We start from the raw sequence: 12,599 nt of genomic DNA on the forward strand, positions 1-12,599 counted from the left end.
GCTGGGCAGAGAGCAACCACTTCAACCGTGAAGCCAAATCTGGGAGAAAACAGGAGGAAAATGTGGGTTTGGAGTCCTAGCTCTGTCACTGCGTAGGAGGCCTCTTGAAGTCTCACCTCCTAGTGACTGGCTCCTTCCACCTTAGTGTTTCTTGTTCCTATAGCCATCAGCTGTTTTAAGAGCCAATCTACACCCACCACGCCCCACCAAGTCAGGTTTTGGTGTTTGCTAAATTAAGGTTTAGAAGACTAGAATGCCAGTTATATAAGAAATGGCGAGTAGCCTTAAGAAACTGAGGAAGGGGTGGGTGAATGCCAGGAGGTAAGCTCCCAGGCTTGCGTACAGGTAACTAGCTTGAATTCCTCTCCAGTGGCAGCTGAACAAGGAACGCTGATGGCCATTCTCACATTTTCCAGGGACAGCTGACACCTTCTCCTAATCAAAAACCCCAGACCAAATTCTGCATTGTTGAAAGGATCCATAGGAACCCTAGAAGTAAAAGATGTGACTGTTCTAAGAATCTCAGACCTCAAGGCTCTGGCCTAGTTGCCATGGGGACTGGGAAAGGGGTGTAGCTGCTTCACAGGACTCACTTCCGATCCCTGAAGCCAAGGAAGCCCACAGACTGGACCTGCACAACATACTTGTTTTAACTGGGAGAGAAAAAGGTAAGTGCCCTGACAGGAACCTGCTTCTAGGGTATGACCCTACGCTGGAAACATCTCCCACTGGCCTTTTCTGGCTCAGCGCAACAAGAGAAAGGCATTGGGTGGAGGGCAGAGACCTTCACCTGCTGGGCCCATCCTCAGCTCCCAAGCTCTTCTGTAGCAGCCCAACCAGTCTAGTCCAGGAGACTCTGCCCCACCCCCACCCCCCAGTGTAATGGCAATACCTTTGGGCTTTAAATTCTCAGCCCCACCCACCTTCTACTAAGGCCTTCTATTAGACCTGCAGTGCAGAATGCTAATCGTGGTCCTCACACAAAGCAGCAAAGCCCCTGCCCAGTCCCAACTCAAAAAGATGGTGGCCCACTAATATTTGTTCTCCAGAAGGTTATATATAGGTCAGTGAGCCTCTCCGAGTAACTGGCCTGCTCACTCAAGTCATACACATGCCTGACAGTGGCATGGTTTCTGACGCAGGGAGGTTTTAGGTGGGCTGTGTTTTCTGGATTTAGAGCCTGGTCAGGCTTCCCCCCGTTTGGCCTATCACTTTTGTCCTAAGGCAGACTCCCAGTTACCCACCTCAGCTCTCCTCATAGAGACAAGCAAACTGGCCTGGAGGCTTGCCAAAGGTAACACCTGCCTACTAGAAAGTGATGGCGTGATCCCAGAGCTTCTGCAAAGGCACCAAGCTCTTCCAGCGTCTCCTGTATAAAACACTTACTGAATTTATGAAAGACTTAGAACGGAAGGACCCCCTGAGTCTGCTTCAGGTTGCCCGCCAAGACCCATCCCTCAGCGGTTTCGGTTTTGCTAGGGCTTCGGGTAGTTGAGGTGTTCCAAGGCTGGGTTCAGAAGACCCTGAGAGCCCTTCTGCACCTCCCACAAATAGTGCCTGCTCTGCTTTCCCCTTCCCACGCAGAAATGCCCAGACCAAGGACAGCAAAATCTTTGGTCCAAGAAAAGCATCAGCCTCTGTGTCGGGAAAGATTTTCCCTAAAACATCAGCTCAGAAATCAAATGAGAAGAAAACTACAGTGGCTCCGTCCAGGATGCTAACGAAAGAGAGGTGAGGGTGCCTGTGAGAGCATATATACATACACAAGATTGTACATTGAAGACCGCCAGTACACTTGGTCTTGTTCCAACATCCCAAGCCTTATGAAACCTTTCCCTATGCTAACCTCAGTGTGTATGTGACTAGGAAACAGCCAAGGAGCACCCGAAAGGAAAAAGGCCACCTTTTCCCAGCCTCGCTCCAGGGATTTGGTTCCTACCCGTTGAAGACCGGCCAGTCAGGGTGTCTTCCATTCCCTTGGCCTTGCGTCCCTACAGTGCTACCTTTTCCATAAGCTACTTGCTTGTGGAACATTGACTGTGCCCCCAAAGTGTTAATTCCCCATTCCAAAGCCTCCTAACTAGCAATGAGCCAGCGCCTATGGAGAGCTAGTTCTTCTTCAGTGGTCTTAGGGCTTGTCAGAGGCATCACAGGGGAATCCTAAACGCTGATCCCACTCTCGGAGTCCTCTACGTAGTAGTCGGCCTATCCTAGCCGTCTAAAAGGGTCGACGCTTGGTGAGGCCTTAAGCATCTGACCTTTCCTCAGTTCAGAGCCACACTCTTCAACCAATCCCCCTCCTTCCCTGCTCCTGTGGAGTCCTGGGGCCCCAGATGTCCTCCCGCGTCCTGCGAAGACTCTGGGATCTTGCTTTGCCTGCAGCGCGTGTGTGTGTTTTGCGGGGGGTGGGGGCTGTCGCTAGCACTTGACAGAGTCCACTCTTCCCTGGCCCGCCACCCGCTACTTTCCAGACTCCTTGGGAAGTCAGCTGGGTACGAGCTGGAATCAGGAAGAAACTGGGAAGAGAAGCCGCGTGGGATCCGGACCCGTAGACATTGCCACTCGCTGAGGGAGCGCTGTCCCGACCCCCTTACCTTGGTTGCGGATGGTGGGCTGGCTCTCCAGGCAGCTGGGCAGGTAAGGGGCATTGGGGAACATCCTGGCCTGGCCGGAGGACGCCTGGCTGGGTGGGGGAGGACCGAAGGGTCCGTAGCGACAGGCTCCCGCTGTACCGGTGAACTGGCCGGAGAAGTGCAAGGTGAAGGCGCTCAAGCACTGCTCCTCGTGCGGCTCGGCACCGCCCCAGCTGGGCTCTTGTTTGATGAAGGAGTGGGGTGGCGGCGGAGGCGGCGGCGGAGCGGGAGGAGGCGCGGGACCGCCCAGCGACCCGTAAGCCGAGGCTCCCGGAGGCGCGAAGTCCAGCACCGGCGCCCACTGCGCCGCGCCGCTCACAGGGAGTCCGCAGCCGCCACCGCCGCCCAGCGAGGACACCGCGGGCAGCAGCGCGTTCAGGTCCCGCACGTCGGAACCCATTAGTGGCGGTTCGGACCCAGACGGCCCTCCGCTCCTGCGATCCTGTGGACTCTCAGCGCTGGACTTGGCCCAGGTGCTGCGGGAGCCTCGATTCCCAGACTGCTCCGGCTGCTGAACACACCCGAGCTCACGGCGGTGCGTGTGCTGAGACGCCGGCTCCGGGACACACGTGGAAGCCGGCTCCTGCGACAGGAAGAAGTCCAGGATCGCGGCGAGGAGGCGGCGGGCCCCAGTTCCTGGGCTGCCGTCCTCGCTCTGGGTGGGTGGGTGAATGAGTGGGTGGGAGGGAGGGCGGGAAAGGAAGAGGGGGAGCCGGCAAGCAGTCCGGTTGCGGAGAGCCCCCCGGGTGTGGGCGCTGTCTTGAACTCCTTACCCCGGCTGCCCGGCTGCCCCCAGCTACCCAATGCTCAAATAAGAGGGGCCGGCAGCGGGGAAGGAGGAGGAGCCAGGATGCTCGGCCGCTCCATTCACACAGCAGCCCCAGCCAGGCCCAGCCGCGCGCCCCGCTCGCCCCAGTTACTCGCAGCGGGGGTGTGGGGCGGGCCCGAGGGAGCGTACGTCTCAAAGACAACCTCCTCTCTGGCCCGCCACGTGCTCTCAGCTGGAGGGTTTGGAAAGGTTCTCCCTGATTCCCTAGCTGGCCTCCCCGGTTGTAGGCGACCTGAGGCAAGACCCTCTAGGTAAGTAGTGTGTCTCTTAGGCGTCGGACCTAGGTGGGAGTAGAGTCTGGGTTATTAATCAGAGAGGTTGGGGTGAAGGGAGGGGGAGGTGGGCTCCAAGAGGGCGGGAACTAGAGAGCCCAGAGAACTCTCCTGGGTTCTGAGGCGGAAAGCGTAACTTTGAATCTTATCCCCTCCCAAGTCCAGAACCCTAGAGCCTAACCGCAGGGTCACTTTAGGCGATTGGTCTCTTTGGATTCATAGGTTGAGATTCAAGGTGAAATTGTTCGAGATGGGTAATTGTGAAGTGTGACGTCAGTGGTGACAGCGGGATATTTTCAGTTGTCTGGTATCTGGTTCTTTGGTGAAGTTGGAACCCAGAGGGCAGTTGCTGCCTACCTAAAATCAGTGCAGATGGCACTTACTGGCCCTTTCCAGCAAGGAATGTCTAAACCTTATATTAAATGGGGAAATTGCAGCTAGTAGGCGCGGGCGGGGTGGGGGGTGGGGAGGGCGTTGCTGGAGGCGAAGGCAGGCGCTTAGCAGAAATGCCCAGACCCTACTTTGAGTCTGGTGGGAACGCTTTGGCCGCGAAACCAGCAGGAAGAGTGTGGCCCCAGAATGCTGCTTCGCCAAGCAAAGCTTCCTCTAGTGATGAAGGAACGATTGTGGACCTGCGGCGATTGATCGGGAGAAGCGAACCAGTTAGGCTAACCTAGAAATAAGCCAGGGAGAGGCTCCATTGACCGCTAGGAAAGTTCCCAGAGAGTGGCTTCTAAAAAACAATTACTCCCTCCACCTTGTAGCTGTTTGCGACTAGAACAGGTGTTTGGGGCTTGGTTTGGGTTATTTCAGGTCTCCTAAAGCAATGGGATCTATGTGGGAAACAACCTGTGGGGAAGGAGAAGCCTGCGGAGTGCCGGGTGAGGTGGGCTTCTGCGCGCGGGCCAGACTCTGGGAGTCCTGGCGGCGGCGGCAGCAAAGGCACGGCTTGGAACTGCAGCGAAGCCGCGGGTTGCAGTGGGCATCCCGAACTGGGCTGGGGCTTGAAGCTTTCTAACTAAACCTACCCAAAACAACAGTCAAGGGCACTGACCTGAATACGAAGAAACCTAGCTGTTCAATGGTCTTAATGTATTCTCCGTTTGCTGCACGTTGGTTTTTAACTCACATAGATACGTGGATGCAGAATTGCCTTGAATTCTGGTTTAGGTCCTGAGGCGTCCTAGGGCTCAGAAAATATTGCCTTGAGCAATTACCCACTTCTCTTTCGGTCGCGCAATTTATATAGGTAAAGAAAATCCCAAGGAAGATTAAAGTGCTACACTATCCGTTGCTACTCTTTCACTTTCACCGTGGTGGAACTCATTGCGTGCGGCTTTGGGAGTTTGACTGATTGGTAATGGATTAGAACCACCACCTCCGCCACCACCACCAGCACCCACCCCACCACCAACCACCCCGCCTTTTATCCAAGCTTTCAAAAAAAGAAATGCAGGGCCTTCAAGACAAGCTTTCCCCCTAAACTCTGTCCTGCCCGCTTCCGTTCTTTATCATTAAACGTGGAAGTGGGCGCAGGGCCGTTGGTCTTCTTGGCCAAGACAGGCCCTTTGGGACACAACTTCTCAAGCCCAGCTGGCCCTGAAAGCCCCAAGCCTCACTCCCTTCTTCCCTCCTCCTGACCTCTTATTTCTACTTCGAAGTCGTTTTCCTTAACTTGGACTCCCGCCGCTGAGGGAGGAGAAGCCCTTCGTGAAGAGCCAGGGTTTCCTTAGCAGAGGAAAGTGGAAATGGTTTCTTTTTCAGTCTCCTGCTTTGGGAGGGGGCTGTGGATGGAAGCGGTGTGTAGACAGGCCGATGTGATTTGAGCTCCTAGGAGTTTTTGTGTTTCAGAAACGGGGGAGAAGGGGACACGTTTTTTTCTGCCTCCGCGTTTACATTTTTCGTTTTTGCCTGGGGGTAGGTTGACGAGAAGAGGGGTGGCATACAGGCATGAGAAGAAAGGGACAGCCCGAAAAATTTGGGGAAAAAAATTGTTGTTCCTTTTCTCAGAAAATTTGAGGGGGAGCTCAGGAAGCATAAGGTGGATTCCTCATTTCAACCCCAGGGTGCCCTCTCGTCCCCATCTTCTCCGGTCATAAAAAGTAGCATCAGGAGCTTCTCAGCAGTCCGCTGGGTGGAGAAATAAGTGCAGGGAAATTCAGGAAGCTGCTATGCAGTTGGAGGCCCTCTGGTCAGCCTAGACGCTGCTGAGATCGCCCCTTGCCTATCCCAAGTCTAGAAGCCGGGTATCACAGGATACCCCATTCCTCCCACGATCCATCTTTCTCTTCAGGATAATTGTTGTTTACCTGAGCCCCCCTCCCCCGCCAGCAGACACGTAGCTGCACTGACTTGGGTACCTTCAGCCGACTGACTGTGAGAACTAAATACAGCCTGGCTAAGGGGTGTCGCACCTGCCGCCCACCCTAAACCTCCTTCCACTAAGGCCCGCCGCGGTTCCCTTAAAATGAAGGTCATGGTAAACTAGGAGCTTCCTATACAGTTAGTTCCCTTTTCCCACCACGACAGAGCAGACTCAGACCTTGAAAGGATCACGTTCTGAATTGTCTGTCCATAGGCAAAGCGGGCAATTAAACTCAAGCCAGAGGAGGAAACTGAGGCCCAACAGAGGTAAGAAAAGCAAATGGCACAACTGTGGTTAGAAGCAAGGTGGCTTGAAATTGAGATATCAATTTCACCTGGTAATCATCAGTGTAGGACCCCAGGTGAGTTCTATGGTATTTTTAAGCCTGTTTCCTTATTGGTGGTCGACGGAGAAAATATGACAGCGGTCCACCTTTCGGGTGTTCTCTTTACAGCAAAACCACTGAATTTTGATACTATTATTGTTCTAAGACGTATAGAACGATTTTTGGCCAAGCTCAACTAAACCCAACGTTCATTTCGTTCGTACTGATAACTATAGAAGAAAAGAGAGACCCTGGCAGTCTAGATGACTTCAATACGAGTCTTAGAAGGCACATAATTATTACAAGATGAGAACATCATCTTATCTAGGTGGAAGGGGATCTCAACCCTATCTTTCATCCGGGGCTGCCAACAGCATCTGGCTGAGCATAGAGCCAGGCCACTAAAGCCCTGGCCCCAGGGACCGGCGCGCACGCCGGGGCCGCGCTCCCGCGGGTCACCCGGCCGCTGCTGACAATTGAATAAACAAGCTGAAGCCCTGCGGTCTGTCAGTGGCTGAGACCGCCAACCCGCGCCAGGGAATGGCGTGAAGAGTGACCCGATCTCCGAGCCGCCAGTTACCGGGTTAGCGGCTACCCTAGAGTTCGGCGTCTTGAGCTCCAAGAACAGGACAGCCAGAGCTGTTCCTCTCTTTCACGGTTCTTAAGTTAGCAATCTGCTCAGGGCTACGGTGAAGGCACATAGGGGTTAGCTTCCAGACTGGCGCAGTTGGCAAAAGCATCACAGATTCATTTTGCAAAATAAAAGAAAAATGTAAACATCGGAGGGCCTTTTGTGATACAGCTTAGCCTTAGGCTTCTTTCATTTGAAATTTGTCTCGATTTTTTTTTCTTTTTCTTTTTTAATCCACCTCCCATCTGGGCTTCCAACTCTCCTCCCTGGGCTGGTTATGGGGCTAGAACCACCTAGCGCTGCCTGGTGCGAAGTGTAAAATTTGCCCTTTCCCCCAGTTCGTGGTGCCTGGAGCCGCAGTGTTTTGACACCACACCACGGGTTCCCCACCTCCCTGAGAGCCCCCAATGAAAGGATTCAGCAGCGAGGCCTCTATTATTATCCCGTAAATCTTTTTAAATTCTGGAACTAATTATATAGAGGATATGTCTCAATTTGTTCTGCATTAATGCCACAGTGGGGATGGAGACCAGGCCGTGGCCAGAGCAGATATGGAAGCCCATGAAATTGATGAACTGAGAGTTGCTTCCAGTCCAGAGCACACCATCTGGAATTCCAGTCTGAGGTTACAATTAGAACTCCTGACCCCAGATTCAACTTTGCAAACAAGGGAAAGAAATGGAAAAAAAAAAAAAAAAGGGAGGGGAGAAAAGAAGAAGACAGAAAAAGAAGAAGAAGAGGAGGAGGAAAGAAAAGACAGAGAGAAATTTATTCTACACTACACCTGGAGAGGAGAGAGAGAGAGAGAGAGAGAGAGAGGAGACTTAAAATCTTCCCATTTGAGAAAATTCAAAGTATTTGTTTTTTATGTTTTTAACCTATAAAAGCTATCTTTTATAGGCAGGATTTCATTTCATCCCCTTCACTCTTGGCTATACTCAGTCTGAAGCCCTGCAGTCTGTCACTTTTCTGTCAACGTTGGATTTAATTATATATGAATGACTTATTCCTCAGAAAACTAGCTTGCTAGATCTAAATATCACTTTGGGATTTCCCCTTTGATAAGTAATATAATTGCAGAACTGTATGTAGACTAGTCCTCTCTCTCTCTCTCTCTCTCTCTCTCTCTCTCTCTCTCCCTCCCTCCCTCCCTCCCTCCCTCCCTCCTCTGCCCTTTCTTCAGTTTAACTTTAATCAGAGTTTTTATTTGTGTTGTAATTTTATTTGGGTTCTAAATTCAGTGGAAGCAATTTCTTCTTTCTTCCAGTAATATGCTCCTTTATTTTTCTCTCACCTCAACTCCCAGAAGAAATGAAGGACCAGGCAGTACTGGGAAATCTGTTAAATTTATTAGCATAAATGCCTAGACAAAATGAGTTATAAATCATTTGGATGTATTAAGCCATAAAGTATGCCAATGAAGTCAGCCCCGTGCTGGGGTCCTGGTGTATACAGGTTCATATAAAGCACAGCATCCCTACTGGAACTCGCCCTGGAGTTGTAAGAATATGCAAATGTTAAGTTAGGACTACCCCCCTGACATCCTGTCAGGGAGAGAGACTCTGGACAGTCTGCATTTGAGTCTTGGGCAGAATTTTGTTTCGTGTTTGTTTGTTTGTTTGTTTGTTTGGAGGGTTGTAGAAAAGTCTACAAGATACGTTTAGTGGGGTGGAGGGATACTGCGGGGGGGGGCAGAATCAATGTTTTCCTAAGACCAGTCAGCTTCATGAAAATCAAGTTAGAAAGGGACTTGGCATTTCCCGCAGACAACAGATTAGCTTTAGTGAAAAGCCACCTGGGTCTCTGTCAGTGCCCACCTAGTTGGCAGGGACATAGGTATTCACAGGAGTCGGGTGGAGAGGAGGACGGGGGAGTCAGTAACTTCCTAACAGAGGTTTACCAAGACAGATCAGGCCGACTGAGCCAAGGAGAAAGAGGGCTTAGCTGGGAAAGGGATGTAGTGCTACGCTTGACGACCTGAGTTAGGTCCTTGGCATGAGAAGCGGGAATCCAACCCTGGGGAAGTTGTCTAACTTCCACACAGATGCCTCAACATATACCACCTCCCCCCCCAAGTACACGCAAACACAAGCAAATACTCTTTAGAAAACAGACAAACAGTTCAAGGAGCCAGCTCATAATCTCAACTGTAAATCTTGGCAAATTAGGGCATCTTTAGTTTCTAGAAACAAGTGTCCTCAAGATTTTCTCTCCGTCAAGACCCTCCTCTTCATCCTCAAAGACGGTGTGTGTTCATCTTCCCAGTGCTGCTCATTCGGGCACTGTGTAGGGACTGTACATTGGCACTCCTCACCTGCCAGCTGTGTAGAGAGACTCAGGATTCAGTGGTGACAGGATCTGGCCTTCCTTCGCCCTCAGGGACCATCCAGGCCAGGAGGCATGCAGGCAGCTCTCCCATGGAACACATCAAGTACTTCCCAATAGTCTAAGTACTGTAAAGGAAGGGGTGGTGGTGGTGGTGGTGGGGTGACCACAGGGTTAGACAACGGATGAAAGGAACTTGGGAGGGGACAGCTGAGAGCTTCTTGTGGCCTTCTGCTCCATTTGAATGCATCCGGGAAGTGTTCTACTCACAAACAGAGATGTTCTGAAGGATTTGGAAAACAAGGTGGAGGAAAAAAAATCTCCACCCAGCCCTACACAGCCTTCCAGAAGTTAGTTACAGTTCTTGACGCAGATCCAGGGTAAGTCACCACGGCCACCAGCCAAGGGACTCTGAAAGTCACTTAAACCCAGAAAAACTTAGTTTTCCTGTCTTCAAGGTAAAAAAAAAAAAAAAAAACCAATGAGATCACAACTACTGTTGTGAAAATAGATGAGGTGAGGGGTGGCCATCTCTTGCCCCACCCTGACCCCTGTAAGTGTGGCTACTCTTCACACAGAGATATAATTTGTCCTGATTTGCTTGTTATTAACTGTCGAGTTCTAGGCTTAGAAGTATGAGTTGGAGCAGAGAAAAGGGCAGGAAGTAAAAACTTTGTTAAAAGAATTTAACCTTAAACAAAATTCTTGCTATTTCAAAGGAAACTGAAATAATTTGTCCTAAAACAGGAAATAGGGGGCTTTTTATTTTTTATTTTTTAAAGACTAGAGGTTCACATAGGCTTGTAAAAACTGAGATTGCACTGACTGTACAGCCAAACATTGGGTGTGAATGGCATGTCTGTAATGTCAAAGAGTTCAGAGCCAGGTATAAAAACACGAAGCTCCAGGCCTGCCTCTGCCAGTGGTCACGGCCTTGAGGAAATGATGAAAGCCTCTCATCTCTCAGCACTGTTATCTGTAAGTGAGAACAATACTAGAAACCAAAGTGCTAGACAATGCAGAGGCCCGACTTCTGCAGCATGTGGACATGAGGAAAAGAAGATGCCTCTAAAGAAAACTCTGTGTGAGTGTGTGTGTGTGTGTGTGTGTGTGTGTGTGTGTGTGTGTGTGTGTGTGCGCCTGCATGTATGTGGAGACAAGAGGTCAACACTGGTGTCTTCTGGGATCACTCTCCACTTTATTTTTGGGACAGGATCTCTACTGAATGAGACCTTCAGAGACTCGCCTAGAATGGCACATTGGCTTTGGAATCCACCTGTCTCCACTCTCCCGTGCCCGGTAGGCAATGGGCTTACAGGCTGTCCTCACGATGCCAGGCTATTTTACATGGGGGCCTTCACAGTAAGCACTTTTGCCCATTGATCTGTCTTCCCAGACTCTGCTGCTGCAGTTTCCTAATGCTGAACTGGAGTGGATAATAACACTACTCCATAGATTTGTTCTGAGGACAAATTAATACAGCCATGAGGAAAAAAAAATGTTAAGCTTCATTTACACTTCCACATTTTATACAACACTTGGGAGAGGAAACAAGATGTTAATTGAATGATGGAGCAAATGAGTGAATGAAAAAAAAACCAAGCAATAATCCTAAAATCCCAGTACATTAAAAAAAAAAAATCAGGGAGGCAGAGGCAGGTGGATCGCTGTGAGTTCAAGGCCAGCCTAGTCTCCAAAGCAAGGACAGCTAAGGCTATACAGAGAAAGCCTGACTTGAAAAACTAAAAAAATAAATAAATAAATAAACAAACAAAAACCATATATAAACTGCATATATGATGCCTGGCAAAGTAATAGGATATTAATAACTGATAGTTATTGAGCTTTCAGATAGTAACCTTGACTAAAAAGTCAGCCATCTGCATCTTGAATTAGAGCACGCACACATCCTAGCCATGCAGAGGAATGAGTGTCCATCTGCCTTCTGCTTTCAGGTCCATGTTGAAATCTCACTCTTTCATGTGCAAAGCACTGTGCGGTCGTGTCATGGCACTGACTGGGCTCCTCATGTTTGGCTTTGAGCCCTTATTGACTCCCCATTACTATTACCCTTTACAACATCCGACGAATGCCCAGCATCCCTCAAGGACTCTGAAATCCCATGTTTTCCCAAAGAAGCAGGGAAGTGTTTCCAGCGAATGCAGAGGGGAAAAGCCATTTGACCCTCTTCCTGAGAACTACCACGTAACATGTATTAATAGTCCTGTAAGCATGCTTAAGCATGGCATCAGCTCGCTGTTCAAGAATTGCACACATTCATGAGGAGTCCCTCGGGAAAAACCAGACCGAGTCGCTGGAAATCTAACACTGCTCCATAGGGCGCTTATTCGGGACTCCATAAATCAGTCCAGTGGGCCTCCTATTGTGATCAGTCTTCCAGATCTGAGACAGCCCCCGTCAGTGGAGAAATCACACCCAGAGCCCAGCATGTTTCTCTCTACCAGTTACGGAGACTAATTACAAAATTTCCCAAGAGATAATAAATATTACACTCCTATCAACTCATGTGATGCAAGATAAATAAGAAGCACATAACTTAGCCTCGGTTCTCTATGCCGGGTACATATTTGTCTTTAATTATCTCCCACCCGGGATGGAATAATCATTATCTGTGATGTTTACTCTATACCTGAAGGATCATTCATTTGAGGTAGGACTGTCTCAACTTGAGCTGCTAACCCCAGTTAATTATAAACTGCTCTTCTTGTATTCCTAAAGCACCCTGATTTGGGTGGTAGGTATTAAGAATGCACCATTTACTTAAGATTTTTATTTTATGCCTGACATGGCAGAGGAGGCCTTTAATCCTTGCACTTGGGAGGCAGAGCAGGTGGATCTTTATGAGTTCAAGTCCAGCCTGGGTCACATAGTGAGTTCCAGAATAACCAAGGGATACACAGTGAGACTGTGTTTCAAAGGAAAACATTTTTTTTCTTTTACTTTACAAGAAAGGAAGTCTTAAGTAAGCCATTAGCAAGGGTGAAAGACCCGAGTTAAGTGGGGCAAGTAAGATGAAAAGATTGTCTCATATTAAGTTATTAAAAATCAAAGGATAAAAATAAATATGTAATTGACCAGAAAGATGTGGGTCTGAGCTTCCTCATAGACACGCAAAAAGGTTTTTTCTTTCTTTCTCTTTTTGCAAAAGATAAACCTTTCTCTCACTAAAACTCTGAAAACACGTACCACACTGGGCTT

At 49.6% G+C, this 12,599-nt stretch overlaps 2 protein-coding genes and 1 long non-coding RNA gene across 5 annotated transcripts in view; 2 read left to right on the top strand and 1 right to left on the bottom strand.

Moving 5' to 3' along the window:
• The window catches only part of WT1 (WT1 transcription factor), a 46,293-nt gene extending 43,117 nt beyond the window's left edge, over positions 1 to 3,176 (bottom strand). For all 3 annotated transcript variants that reach the window (XM_084775601.1, XM_084775600.1, XM_084775599.1), the window contains exon 1: positions 2,595 to 3,176. In XM_084775601.1, coding sequence (XP_084631727.1) covers positions 2,595 to 3,033 — 439 coding nt within the window. In that variant the 5' untranslated portion in view covers positions 3,034 to 3,176. The remainder of the gene's footprint in view (positions 1 to 2,594) is intronic.
• Positions 25 to 2,605, top strand: LOC311594141. The gene is made up of 3 exons (XR_014777978.1): positions 25 to 668; positions 1,585 to 1,731; positions 2,472 to 2,605. It is a non-coding gene; the product is annotated as an uncharacterized lncRNA (long non-coding RNA).
• A 126-nt stretch (positions 3,177 to 3,302) lies between the features above and the next one.
• Positions 3,303 to 12,599, top strand: part of LOC311594139 (uncharacterized protein) — a 31,504-nt gene continuing 22,207 nt past the window's right edge. Inside the window, exons 1-2 of the mRNA XM_084775611.1 lie at positions 3,303 to 3,713; positions 6,313 to 6,365. Of these exons, the coding sequence (XP_084631737.1) occupies positions 3,484 to 3,713; positions 6,313 to 6,365 (283 nt within the window). The 5' untranslated portion in view covers positions 3,303 to 3,483. The remainder of the gene's footprint in view (positions 3,714 to 6,312; positions 6,366 to 12,599) is intronic.

This window comes from Acomys minous (genome assembly GCF_964271855.1).
Source record: "Acomys minous genome assembly, chromosome: 3".
Taxonomy (NCBI): Eukaryota; Metazoa; Chordata; class Mammalia; order Rodentia; family Muridae; genus Acomys; species Acomys minous.